Source organism: Sinocyclocheilus grahami, unplaced genomic scaffold (assembly GCF_001515645.1).
Source record: "Sinocyclocheilus grahami isolate Dianchi unplaced genomic scaffold, SAMN03320097.WGS_v1.1 scaffold675.1, whole genome shotgun sequence".
In the NCBI taxonomy this organism is placed as follows: Eukaryota; Metazoa; Chordata; class Actinopteri; order Cypriniformes; family Cyprinidae; genus Sinocyclocheilus; species Sinocyclocheilus grahami.
Genome location: NW_015505854.1, coordinates 35557 through 49643, shown reverse-complemented (window position 1 = coordinate 49643; position 14087 = coordinate 35557). Strand labels below are relative to the sequence as shown.

Below are 14087 nucleotides of genomic sequence, written 5' to 3'. Positions count from 1 at the left end.
TATCCAGTGCGTTGTGATTGGCTGAATACCTCAAGCGTGTGACGGAAATGTTACGCCCCTCACCATACTGTGATGCCCTGTCCGGCCGGAGCGACGAGACAAAAACATTAAAACCCATTACAAACGAGGCATTTGTTGCATCCAGTAGGGACATAATTACTGATTATAAGGACTTATACCGTCTTTTTACGCGTTTCGTTGCATCGCGCCGCGTAAACATACAACCATGTCTGCATTTGTGATCGGAGAAATGACAAACAAGAAGCGCTCAGTGGCAAATCCTTTAAATATGAAAACGTTGGAAACGGCTGGACTCCGCTTCGTCCACGGTGAAAGCCGATCCGGCGAGCGACAGCGTGAAGTTGATGTATTTCCTCAGCGACCAGCACGGATCAGCTCCAGGCATGACGAAGCGGATATCGTCCTCTTTTGGAAGACCAAACAAAGTAGTTTCGCTTTCACAACGAAGCACACAGCATCTTCACGACATGGCGGCGGCAACAATACTACAGCGAGAATAAAAGTTACGCCTTCTTTCTTTGCGTGAGCATTTGGGTGGCGTTATGCAAATCTTCCCACATAGTGATGTAGACATGTGGGGGCGTGTTAGAACGAGCCGTTTTAGGTAGGCGTGGCTGACTCTTAACTTTTATAAAGAATATCTCTTTGGATTTGAGACTTTAGTCTTTGCAACTTTACAGATCTTCTTTATGCACCAAGAGCTTGTAACACTCCAAAGAGAAAGGAACAATTGAAATCGCATCATATGACCCCTTTAACAAAATAAGTGTCACTTGATTGACTTCAAAAAAGAGAGAACCAGAAACCTTGCTGGCAAAAAGTTGAGAACCATATTGAAAGAACGATAAATACCTCAAGAAGCATTAGCATTTTTATATAATCTCACGACAGAACAGTTTTGCCATGTCCATGGTTTTCCCGTGGAATTGAGCTAATTTAAGCCCAACAATGTCCGCGGGTTGAAGCGACCCCAAAAGAGTAATATTTAGCCCCTGCAATGCGAATTTTTACCCGGGGGACCCCCCTCGAAATGCCATTGGGCTAGTTTTGTGTAGCAATTGGGTGGGTTTTGTTGTAAAAACCTGGCAACCTTGCAACAGAGGCAGATGTGACTCCACAAGAGAAATGTTTGTCGTACAAAATAGCGGTGCAGAAACTCGACAAAGGGAACACCAGTGTCGTTTTGCCCACATAAGACGATCCAGACCTCCTCTCAACTCTCTTGACCTCTACTTGTGTGAGGAGGCTACATAAAGACACTCGCACACAGACGGCAAAGATTTCCAAACCCGAATCGTTAAAGGACAAAATACATCAGATTCAAACCATCAGATCAATTTTATTAACAACGGTCCAATTCAACTCGTACAGAACCAGACATGAGAAATGACAAAAGCGCAGTTATTGAGTTATATCGATTTAGTACACTGTTTAATCAGATTTGAGGAAAAATACTTTTCATAATAAAGTTGTGCACAGAAAGTAAATACAAAAACAATTAATCATTTCTGTCATATATCAGTTTGACAGACAGGAAGCAGTGGTTGTGAGCAGATGACACACATTTAGGGAGTTTTCCAGTGCTAGTTTAACTCGTTCAAAAATAAAACACGACAGCCATATACCGTCTCGCCTTAAAACCGCAATGTGATTCCATAATTGATACAAACTACTTGCAGTTTGAGTTCTCAATAGAATATGAAACATTCAGAATGGCCTGGTCAGATACACAAAAAATTTATAATTTTGCTTTATGTTGCTTGACTTGTTCCGATACTAAATTTGCTTAACTTTAGATTTTTTTGAGTGTCCAAGTCAATCAACTTTTTTTTTTTAAACCATTTAAGTACCTGACAAATCCATTGAAAATTAAGCAATATTAATCAATCAAAATACTTTTTTTTTTTTCTTATCTTGCCAAGCCAAATAAAATTAGGCTAAATAATTTAAGTATCTTCCCAAGGCAATAAAATAAAAATATTAACCATTTATTTGATTGGCCACATATATTTATTAACCATTTTTGATTGGCTTGTTCAGATACACATAGACACACGCAAAAAAAAAAAAAGAAAGGAATAAAAATAATAATTTCACTTAATTTTGATTGGCTTGGTCAGATACTTGCGCAAGTGTACAATTTTGCTTAAAGACAATTAAGCCTATTTTATGGCTTTTTTTTGTTTTGGGGTATTTTAGGAAATATGAACCAGACACACTTTTATAAAAAAAAAAAAAATGTGGCTACCAAAACTAGATCACCGGATACCAAGCCATTGAATTCTAATGTCGAGTCCAAACAGACAACGGTTTCAAACTCGTCAGACCATGTGACTGAAATATGGTACTAATATATACAAATTATTTCAGCTATGGTGTTTGTATCAATATATACCAATTATACACCTCCTTCAATGCATAAAAATAGATCAATAACTGCTGAAAGAAATTATTTACAGGTAGATGAAGGACCTTATTTCTCCGCTGATAAATGAACAACTGAATTGGGAAGTGGAGGGAAGAGCTGTACTGGTTTATCGCTTTGAATGAAAACGTAAAATATTTGGCTGAAACCAGTTTCTTCATCTTTGCAGGAAACCCAGATCACAGTCATGAACTGAAGCTTTCATAAGGAGGAATATGCAAAGCATTGAAAGCACATGAAGCTAAAAGGCCATTAGTGCATCAGCTTTTGATTTGAAGAATTTCCCAACATGGATGCATTCAATATAATGGCCTGAAAAGAATGCATGCAAAAGCATATTAAAAGCACAAGCCATGTGATTTGATCTGAATAAAAGTGTCTATTCTTGCTGGTCAATTTGAATGTATCCTTTCCTGTCCTTGCTTATGGGTGCAACCCATGGGTGACCAAGTTTTCTGCAAAGAAAAGAAAAATGTCAAAGTTAAGGCAGTTTGTTACCCACAATCCTTTATTAAAATGACACAGCTATTTACAGTACGAATGGTTCCCCCCCTACCAACAGCATTAATGAATTCAGATTATTAAAGCACAGCATGAATGCACAAACACTAGAACCAAAGTCCACTTTAATGCCATTTTGTACAAAAGCATACAAATATAACAATAATACAAAAGCCAAATTAATTTAAAAGGCAGAGATGCACAGGGACTGTAACATTACAGCTCGATTATGCTTTTAATAGTATTCTGTCACTCAAGAGAGTGAAAATTTTGTGTGAACAGGGGACAAAATCGGGGTGGGGTGGGGTTACGCATTAAAGCCTTCGGGGTAAAGAATTAAGAAGCTACAAATCCATTCAAACAGATCGAAAATAGTCAAAAATAACTTGAGTTGTTTAGAAAAACTCAATGGTTCTTAATGCATCACAAACCAAAAAAATGGCTGCAAAAGCAAACAATTGGAATCTGTAGTGATTATGGACGGCACTGAGCTTACAATGTTTTAGAAGAGAATGACCGTCTGTGAAGGAAGCTTATTTCATAAATGTGTACGAAACATGTACGAGTGTTTAAAAGCGATAATTTCCCTAAAACCGTCCATACCATGTCTGGAAACCCAATGATGGAAGCGAATAACCGTGTGATAAAACGACATCTACCATGTGGGTAAATCGTCAAAAATGTGAATTTGGTTCACGTCTCTGAATATGCTAACAGAATGGTTTGTTAATATGGCACAATGAAAGCACAAATCAAACGACTCATTCAAAGCTCAGATGCGACGCGACCAAACCACAGCCATCGGAAACTGCATCGATAACAGCATGTAAACAGCTTGACGTCTCAATGCGGCCAGTGAATCAATACGAACTCGTAGTCCAGAATCAAGTCGCCCTTAGATTGGCGATATTCAGATCTTCATCGTCCATTTTCTAAATCTTGTGGGCTCAGTTAAGACCAGTTCAAACGACGTGTGAAACTTTCATAATGCAGAACACTTTCCCTTCAAATCAACCAACCAAATGACAGAAAAATCATATGTATGACCCCCTACTGCAAAGAAAGATGGGTGAAAAGAATGTTCCCAGTGACAAAGAAAAATCAACAAGAAGCCCATGATAAAACCAACACGCAAACAAAACTAATTCTCTCACTCGGACAGGCAAAAAGGCACAGACACACATCCGTTCCATCTTCAGCCAACTGGCTGTTTCCTAAAACATGGACGTCAAAAATTGCGACACCATCCCTGCAAACGAAAGGAAATCAAAAGCCGAACCTCCTGCGATCCGAACATCAACAATAAATAAAAACATTGAGGTGGAAAGCAAAACCAAGTCTTTGTGATATTAGTTGAAGAAAGCTGATTGGCGTCGTCTGGTGCGCCGGGATGTCGGCGTTTGAAAGCGCGCAGCAGGCAGGTTTACTCCGAGAAGCAGTTGACGATGTAGGACAAGCGCAGTCAGGGGGGAAAAAAACTAAACAAAAAAAAAACCTGTGTAGCAATTAAAACTGGGTCCCAATGTGGCCATCGGTGGTACCACGAAAATGCACACACAGCACGAGTCTAAACACCCGCCCCCCTCTGTCAGGTTTGCGTTTCCAACCCCAGTGTCCTTCCCCGGCCCAGGACGGAGAACGGCGTGTGGGGCACGATGGGCTTTTGGGCCCTGCAGGGGGAGCTGAATGGCACTTCCCCTGCCCTGTACCTCCTCTTTACCTGTCCTTCAACTCCTGCGTCACGCGTTTGGTGATGCGGCCGCACAGCAGACCCATGAGGAAGAGCAGGACCACGCACATCGCCAACATGCTCAGGATGTAGGACTTGGCAGGAGACGTGAAAACCTGCCCGGCCAGGTCCAAGAAACCTTCCGCTGGCGCCACCTATTGCCAACAGAGAAACAGTATGAACTTGTGCTCATGAAAACTTCATCACCTGCAACTTGCATTCAGTGTTCCTTGCATATACTTTAAATCTAGCTAAAGGCAGGGTGGGTGATTTGGTTCAAAAACGTTTTTTTGTTATGCTGGTTGAAAGTCTCTTCACATCCCAAAAGCATCCAATCATATCCCTCGGTCTAAAGGTCTTTGCACACGGAGTCTGAAATTCTCATCTGAAATTTTGCGCATGTTAAAAAATAAATATGACCTCAAGTTGTGTTAATCAAGCTGGCGCACTAGGTTAGCTTTTAGCCGCACACTCAAATGCTCACGAAGAAGAGCACTTGCGTGTTCAGCTGAGTAATGTAAGGGGTTAAATGTACTTGCACATCGGCTTTTATGCTTTATGATGCGATATTAACGTAAACACAGCCCACTGTGAACATCCTTGTAATTCGCTTCAACCTTTTCGAACTTTATGAATGATTATTGTAGGTTCAAGTGGTGCGTGTGTAAGGAACTGGAAGCAAGCAGAATATGGATATTTCTAAAGCACGCCGTGCCATCTGCTGTTAAAAACTAAGCTCAGAATCGATTCAAGAGAGAATCACGATGCATTCCGAAAATCTCAGAATCGATCCACGAATCGCAATGCATCGATTTATTGTCCCAGCCCTAGTTTACACACTGCCTCTGAAACTTTCGTCCGTCATAAAACAATTTGGATCAGGTTCGATTTTCTGCGTTTTTCGCATTCGTAGCAAGCATTTTGATAGGAAAGGAGGATGAATACAAAAAAAAAAAAAAAAAAAGGATACGAAAATTTCGGACCTTAAGGCTACGATAGACTGCCCTACCTGCTGGTCAATGTATTAGCATATCTCCACACCCTGTTCGTGCAGACATGATACACTATCAGCGTGTCCATTAAGCTATTGCAGACGGAGGTTTTGGAGGAGGTGTGGCTTTGGAGAGGGATTTGCAGGGAGGGTGGGATCTTATGCTTTTTAAAGAAAACTCGAAAAGCGCAATTTTGTTTAAATGGTTCATAACCATTCTTCAATGTAAAATTCTCCAGAATTATCTATGTAAATTGTAAGCATGTGATGTAAACTGGGCCTCATTCATAAAAATTAAAATGCAAATGATTGGAATTTACGAACTTAAACTTAGAAACATTTAACTCTCAAATATTTACGAAGCATTTGTGAACCTGCAGAGGAGTTGGAAAATTGTTTTTCATTTTATGAGCAAATTACTCCATATTTATTTCATGAATGAGCCTCATTGTTTAAAAAAACGGTTCGTTTGAATGCATTGAATTAATGCAAGGTGTGGGTAATTTGTTTGTAAAAACATGCTTAAATAAACTGTCATGCATTTTTTGTAAGATTTGTGTAAATTGCTCGTACAACCATCCTTACGTAAACTTTACAAAACAAAGAGAATTTACAAAACATTTTTTTAAATAAATTGTTTAAACCATTCTTATGCAAATTCTCATGCTAAATCAAATGCACAAACTTCTGTAAGATTTGGGCAAATTCTTCAGAAAACAATTATTCCAAATTTACTTTTTAAATATTTATATTTATATTTAAATATTTCATGAATGAGGCTCAATGTTCGTAAAAATTTTCCGCAAATTGAATCAAGTGTAACAACTTATTTTTGCGTAACACAATATTTGCTTAATTTGTTCGTAAAATCGCGCTTATGTAATTGTCACTTGGGATTATATGCAACATTTTTCATATGATTAGTGTAAATAGTTTGTACATGCATCCTTACATAAACTGTTTGTGAAACCATACTGTGCAAGCTCTCATAATAAATGAAATGCAGAAACCTCTGTAAGATTTGTACAAAATTATACATTTTTTGCATTTAATGCGACAATTTACATTTTTGCATGCAAAAAGATCGGAAGACTGTTCTCGGAGGTAAATGCGATCACAATTTTCATAATAATGGTTGCATGATTAATTTACACAGAACATATAACTTAATCTAACATTTTCAAGCCGTGTTGGCAAGTCTGCTAAAAGTGTTTTTAAATAAGTTTATTGAAACAAATTTATTAAGATCTGAAATACATGATTCTTCCTTAGAATTTAGCCAAAACAAGGCATCTTAGACAGCAGAATGTCGCTGTTTACTTGTTAGAACAGCATGTGTGTAGTCAGCACACCTACAATACCAAATTTGGAATAATCGCTCTAGTGTTATGGAACACAACTGATGTTTTGGAACAACAAGGAAGAAAATACTGTTGAGCTTCTGAATGGAGGCCGATGGGATTGGATGAACGTTTACCTTAGCGGCGTAACTCCACATGTCAATGCGGTCCTGTAATCTCTTCTTACACTCCGGCTGGAGTCTCACACGCTTATCTTGGAGAGCCTCCATCAGACACGACATCTCTGCACAAACACAGAGTGCAGTCATTAATATCTAGTCTACCAAAATGGCATAAAATCATTTCCAGAATTACTTACGTCTTCCTCGGCCCGGTGGGATCGCAGCACACTGGTGCTTGATGTCCAGGGCGCATGCTGTGTGCAGAACTGGATCCACAAAGATGTCCGCCTTGCTCTCCTTCAGTATGTTGAGAATCTCCTACAGCGAGAACAGCCAGTCAGAAGAGTTGTGAGAAATTGAACCATGCAACTACCCAGCGGCAAATCGAGGTCAGAGTGCTCTTACCTTTTTACAGCCTTCATGGCTGATCTTCAGCAGGTTGATTTTCAGACACTCCTCAACTTGACCCGTCTGCTCCTGCGCCGCTACTTCCTCCGCACAGAGCCGCGGGATCTGGGACAAACAGCCATTATTGGACATTTGAGACCAAAACATCTTGATGTACGACATACTAAGACAGTGAATGCTACCTCATCAGTGCACTGGAGCTGCAGCTGCGGGTCGAGCCTGTAGTCCAGCGCGGACTCCTGCAGAATGACAGTGATTTGGCCCTCACAGTCTGGAGAGAGACGCTGGAGACACAAACACACGCTCTTATATGGAGTAAAGGTGCAGGTTTATGTGCATTCACAGTGATAAAGGTTACGAACCTGGTCTGCGTATTTGAGTTTGAGGCAGGAGATGACCTGCCCCTCCAGCTCGTTGTCGTCTTTGGCATTGTTCAGAATGTTCTGGCAGAACTTTGGGATGTCGGCTTTGCAAGCCTTCCTCAGCACAGGGTTCAGACGGTAGTCTAGAATGGAGGAAAGAGCATCAAACTTTAGTGATGGAACCAGGTTTTTTGACTTTACACGAATAGGGCACTTGTATCTCAATACTTTTTATCGCAATAATGGCACAAAAATATTAATTGTTAAATCAAATGATTTCAACTCTTTCTAAAGTATCGTGGGAAGACATTACAATTTCATTACATTTTCACATTCACACCTGTTATTGATGTTGATGTTATTAAGTGCTAATATTTCCCTTTAATTTATTGGAAATAAAAGTTTATTAAATCGCTACAAACCAACATTTAGTCTCAAACTGGTTAGCTCCTGCTGAGAGTAGACTTGTGCCGGTATTCGGTAATGCGATATATCACGGTAATGAATATGCACGATATTGTTCCAATATTTAATAACGGGTTGTTAAAATCGAAAGTTGCAACCGTGTTATTTAATGAGCTAACATGAACTAAGACTTGTATTTTTTAAACAAAGATTAATAACTTCTGTAGCAAATGTAGCTACTGCTCATTGTGAATGTTAATGCATTAACTAAGGTTAACTAATGAGGTCTTATTGGAAAGTGATACCTATTGGGCTTTATAGTTCTTTTGCACTTTAATCTGTGTAAACCTTTTAACTTTATACATTTTGCTTTATTGCATTAAAATGTTCAGTTATTTTTGTTATTAAACCTGTTATACTGTATTATGACAGCACTTAAAAAAAAAAAAAAAAACTAAATTTCAATATCGTGATAATACCTATTGTGATAAAAGCATTAGCAATTAATCGCAACATGAAAATTTGATACCGGCATATCCCTAGCTGAGAGAATAATTGTATATCTTGAAAATTATTTCAGCTATACTGATTTAATAGTTATTAGTAGAAAAAACTGCTGCTGGAAAATATTTATTACTAGGTTTTTAAACAGTATCAAGACATCTTCTATTTTTTGTAACAGAGTTGAAAAAAAAATTGTCATTTAAATTAATAACAAACAAGCATTTAATCTCAAACTAGTTTGGCTCTGCTGAGAGAACATGTAATTTAGGCAAAATTTACAATCCTGTCACTCTGTTACTCATTTCAGCAAAATTATTTTTTTAAATATTGGATTATTTCACTTATATTTATTTAATGGATGTTAGTAGAATTTTTTTTTTTACTAGAAAATGTTTATTGCTAGGCTTTTAAACAGTATTAAGACCTTTTCCAAATTGATTCCAAACAGGGTTGAAAAAATTCCTAATTTAAATTAACAAATTAACATTTAATCTTCAACAAGTAAGCCCATACAGTGAAAGCTTATTTAAGCAAAACTTACAAGCCAGTTACTTAAAACCCTGTTACCAATTTCAGAATTGTATTTTTTTTAAAGGTCTAATTTTTTAATTAATAATTAATTTATTATTAATAGAAAATAAAAAAATGGGTATTAGAAAATGTTGTTGCTAAGTTTTTAAACAATAGTAAAGACATCTTCCAAATTGTTGTAACGGGGTTGAAAGTAATAAATAAACAGGGTTGAAAGTAATAAATACATTTAAATAAGTGAAACAGCTCCTTAAATAAATACACAGTTTGTCCGGATGAGTTTAACACCTTTCATTGACCCACTGAAAGAAAACATCTGACACATCTGCCTTTAACTGAGAGGAACAACACATAATTAGCCTACTGCATTAACAAAGCTTCCCATTTGTTGGTGTTCCGACTCTAATCGTAAAGATAAATATGTGAGTGATTAAAGAAAACCTACGAGTATGTATGCGCATCTATGTTAAGATGCTTAGGTCGTACCTGTGTTCTGGGTGATCTGTCTCTTGGTAATCATTTGTTTGCATTTCGGATCCATTAGTTCGCTGTTCTTGTTTTGTTTGAGACACTGTAAGAGGTTCTTTGCATCTGTGTCACTGCAGAAACGCTGTATAATTAAGAAAAAAAAAGAAAACAATTTCAAGCCATCATTAAATTCTGGGATCTTTTCAGAAGTAATTGACGAGGTTTCACACCCTGATCATCTGCTTGCAGACTCTCATGAGCTGGAAGTCGAGTTCTGGGTCCATCATTTCAGTCTCCTGCAGTTTGAAGACTTTCTGATGGCAGTGCTGTGTCAGCCGCTTCTTGTTTTCCTTCAGACACTCGATCACCTGAACAAGCACAAACACACAGATGAGCAGATCCTCACAGTCAAACGGAGGATTAGAGAGCCAGCTCATCTGAATTTACCTGAGCGTTTCCAAACACCACGTTCTGACAGTGCTGCTTGATGTCCTGCCGACAGCTCTCGTACAGATCCGGCTCCAGACGAATGTCCTCAGACTGCACGACACACACAGACACATCTCAACTTCACAGGATATAAGACATAACATAGCGCAGTACACTACAAATGATTAGACTCGTTTAAATACATTTTAGATGGATTTGATGTACTGACCATCTCCAGCTCTTCCACTCTGAGCTGTTTACGACACTTCATTGAAACTCGCTGCTCTTTGCCTTCCTGTAAAGTGTCGTTCCTTACTGTGGTACTCAGACAGATCACCACATCCACCCTAAGAGCAAACAGACCATCAAAACCTTCCTATCATACTCTACATTACCTCTAGAGGAGCTTTCGTAAATGTAGTAGTTGTAGCCAATCTCACATTATCTTTTTTTTCTTGGCTGGTTTAGGCCTGTCATAGATAAATAAATATGACACTAAAACAGCCAGTAGGTGGCGACAAGTCCATGTCTTAATGAGTGATTCATTGAATCATTCATTCAAACGACTCATTCAAAATGGCCAATTCATTTAGAAACAAAGTAAACGACTGTCTTAAAGGGTTAGTTCACCCAAAAATGAAAATTAGCCCGTGAATTACTCACCCTCGAGGCATCCTAGGTGTATATGACTTTCTTCTTTCAGACGAATCCAGTCTGAGTTATATTAAAAATGGTCTTTGATCTTCCAAGCTGTTTAATGGCAGTCAGCGGGTGTTGCATGTATCAGTCCAAAAGAAGTGAAATAAAGCGAATCCATCCATAATAAAAAAGTGCCTCACACGGCTCCGGGGGGTGAACAAAGGCGTCCTGTAGCAAATCGATGTATTTTTGAAAGAAAAATAACTATATTTAAAACGTAATAATCACTTTAATCTAGCTTGCGCTCACTGTTGTACACTGGAAGCAGTTCTGGGGGAATTACGTATGAGGTCAGCTTTGTGCATGCACCGGTGAGAAGTGACGAACGCGGAAACGCACACGGAGAGATCAAAACAAAACAACGGTCACTAATTAGAAGTACAAAACGAGGATTTGTAAAGAAGAATGTCGGAGGATTTCGATATAAGCCAAGAGGAGACTGGTTTTCCTTTACTAAAGTAAGGAAACTTTGCTTCCTTTGCTCCTGTTAAGAAATGTTGGTTTTCACGAGACTCATCGGCGCATGCGCAACGCTGACCTCATACGTCATCCACCCGGAGCTGCTTCCGTGTACAACTGTTGGCGCAAGCTACATTAAATTGATTATTATGTTTTAAATATGGCTATTTTTCTTACAAACATGCATCGATTCGCTACAGGATGCCTTTGTTCACCCCCCGGAGCCGTGTGACACTTTTTATTATGGATGGATGCGCTTTATTTCTCTTCTTTTGGACTGATGCATGCAACACCCGCTGAGCGCCATTAAACAGCTTTTTTTAACAACTTTTTTTCAACAATTTTTAATATAACTCCGACTGGATTCGTCTGAAAGAAGAAAGTCATTTACACCTGGGATGCCTCGAGGGTGAGTAACTTGGGGGATAATTTTCATTTTTGGGTGAACTATCCCTTTAATGAATGGATGAATCGTTGACTCAAATGATTTCATTTAGGAATTAAACACCTCAGTGTTGCTCCAAGACGCACAAACATTCTACTACGGCTTTGATTGAAACTATTTTTGTAAGCAAAACCAAAAATTTTGTTTTTTTTTTGCATATACTCAGACATACTCAGATAATGTTGTTAAAACAACATTTGCAATATTACTCTTGAGAATAAATAGCGCTCAACCCTAACGATACTGTAAAATGTATGAAACCAGTTATGAAACATTTGCTTTGCGTGACAGCCAGGCGCTCACTTCTTTTTGATGTTGGGGCACAGTTTGAGCACGTCCTCCTTGCACGCCATCTTGAACTTGTACGAGAAGCGAAAGTCCTTCATCTGGATCTGAGGATGAGGAGGAGAAACAGACGGTTGAGACACAACAGTAGTAACATTAGAAAGAGCGAGTGTGTATTCGTCAGACGTACCAGCTGGAAGTGTGTGACGCCAACGGCGCATTTCTCGTTCATTTCCTTCTGGTTCTTATTGGCAACGAGGCACTCCATCAGGTCCCCTGTGTCTATCTGATTATCGGCCACCTCCTGCGAAACAAACACAGGCAAATAGAGAGGACAAATGAAAAAAACAAAAGAAAACAAGCTACTTCGTGTATTTATTATATAGCTTTAAGTTATGAAAAAATGATTTGCAACTTACGTGACAGTAGGACTGGATCACAGGCTCACAGGCTCGAATCAATAAGGCCTCGATCTGAATGTCCTGGAAAACCAGACGCACCAAAATCAGTCCAAACCCACCCCAGATGCCTCACGTCCAGCAGAGAACAATAGCACCCAAACATAGACACTGAGGCTTTTTAATTTCAGATGCAAACTGCTGTAAAAATCACAAAAGCATTTTTTTTTGTACCTCAGACTCCAATTCTGTGAGGTTTCCCACCACATCCCTGCAGTTAGAGACCAGATCATCTAAATGATACTGTAAGCACTCCAGTTCCTGACAGACAAACACACAAACATTGAGCAATGCATCACTGGGAATTTCTTTGCAAATTCAATCATTTCATATGAAACATTTGTTGTTGTCCCAAGACTTTTTGTGAAGCATCACAGGCACAAATCTCATGTTTTCTAAATCATTATCTAACATAAAATTAACCACGGCCATTTCAGAAGCTGACCTTCTTAATTGTGTCCAACAATTATATATATAAAAAAAAAAACTTTTAGTAAACTTTTAATATTAAAAACTTACATTTAAAACACACAAACAATTAAAACAAAAACCTTTAAAATAATTAGCATTATTAAATAGTACTGTGGTAATAATTAGCCACGTCACCCATGTTGTGCTCAATCCTGTTACCTTACCACATTTCTTACATTTACATTAGAATTTGAGAATTACATTCTTAAATTTAAAAGAATTTTAATTTCTTAAAATTGTGACCCACAGGAAGTAACATCACTGGATTTTGAGCATTTGGAGTTATTTTAAGAAAAAAATAATCAATCTAATATTTTTTCTTTAATTTACGGAAATGCACGTTCAATAAGTACAACAGTCTCTGTTGAGTGACAGCTTAATAATTTATCAAGCGTTACTTGCAACCCTGTTACCCATTCCGGTGTAGTTTTTTGTTTGTTCTTATAAAAATGTATTACATGCGTGTCCAAATTTATTTTTAAAGGGTTAGTTCACCCAAAAATGAAAATTCTGTCATTAATTACTCACCCTCGTGTTGTTCGAAACCCGTAAGACCTTCGTTCATCTTCGGAACACAACTTAAGATATGTTTGATGAAATCTGAGGGCTCTCTGACCCTCCCATAGACAGCAAGGTAACTACCACGTTCAAGGTCCAGAAAAGTACCAAGATGATCGACAAAGTAGCCCGTGTGACATCAGTGATTCAACTGTAAAGTTACGAAGCTACGAGAATACTTTTTACATGACAGTACCATGACGCAAGCGTGCGGCTGGTGGTGCTGACCCACGCTCGCGTCATGATACTGTCGTGAACGCGTGTCCACAAGTGACGCAGTCAAGACGAAAATGTGGAATAAAGTCGTTATTTGTGTTTTCTTTGTGCAAAAAAGTAATCTCGTAGCTTCGCAACTTTACGGTTGAACCACTGATGTCACACGGACTACTTTATCGATCATCTTGGTACTTTTCTGGACCTTGAACGTGGTAGTTACCTTGCTGTCTATGGGAGGGTCAGAGAGCCCTCAGATTTCA

The 14087-nt window shown here is 38.6% G+C and overlaps 1 protein-coding gene across 5 annotated transcripts in view; it reads right to left on the bottom strand.

The window, feature by feature from the left end:
- Nucleotides 1–1340: 1340 nt before the first annotated feature.
- The window catches only part of LOC107559147 (Golgi apparatus protein 1-like), a 38959-nt gene continuing 26212 nt past the window's right edge, over nucleotides 1341–14087 (bottom strand). For 3 of the 5 annotated variants that reach the window (XM_016242882.1, XM_016242884.1, XM_016242883.1), the window contains 15 exons: nucleotides 12757–12843; nucleotides 12544–12606; nucleotides 12315–12428; nucleotides 12143–12231; nucleotides 10466–10583; nucleotides 10255–10347; nucleotides 10038–10175; nucleotides 9826–9949; nucleotides 7900–8042; nucleotides 7720–7821; nucleotides 7535–7642; nucleotides 7327–7447; nucleotides 7145–7251; nucleotides 4668–4831; nucleotides 1341–2901 (listed from right to left, as the gene is read on the bottom strand). In XM_016242882.1, the coding sequence (XP_016098368.1) occupies nucleotides 2826–2901; nucleotides 4668–4831; nucleotides 7145–7251; nucleotides 7327–7447; nucleotides 7535–7642; nucleotides 7720–7821; nucleotides 7900–8042; nucleotides 9826–9949; nucleotides 10038–10175; nucleotides 10255–10347; nucleotides 10466–10583; nucleotides 12143–12231; nucleotides 12315–12428; nucleotides 12544–12606; nucleotides 12757–12843 (1647 nt within the window). In that variant the 3' untranslated portion in view covers nucleotides 1341–2825. Of the gene's footprint in view, nucleotides 2902–3275; nucleotides 4832–7144; nucleotides 7252–7326; nucleotides 7448–7534; nucleotides 7643–7719; nucleotides 7822–7899; nucleotides 8043–9825; nucleotides 9950–10037; nucleotides 10176–10254; nucleotides 10348–10465; nucleotides 10584–12142; nucleotides 12232–12314; nucleotides 12429–12543; nucleotides 12607–12756; nucleotides 12844–14087 lie in introns of those variants that run through there. The other 2 variants (XM_016242885.1, XM_016242886.1) reach the window with 1 other exon arrangement.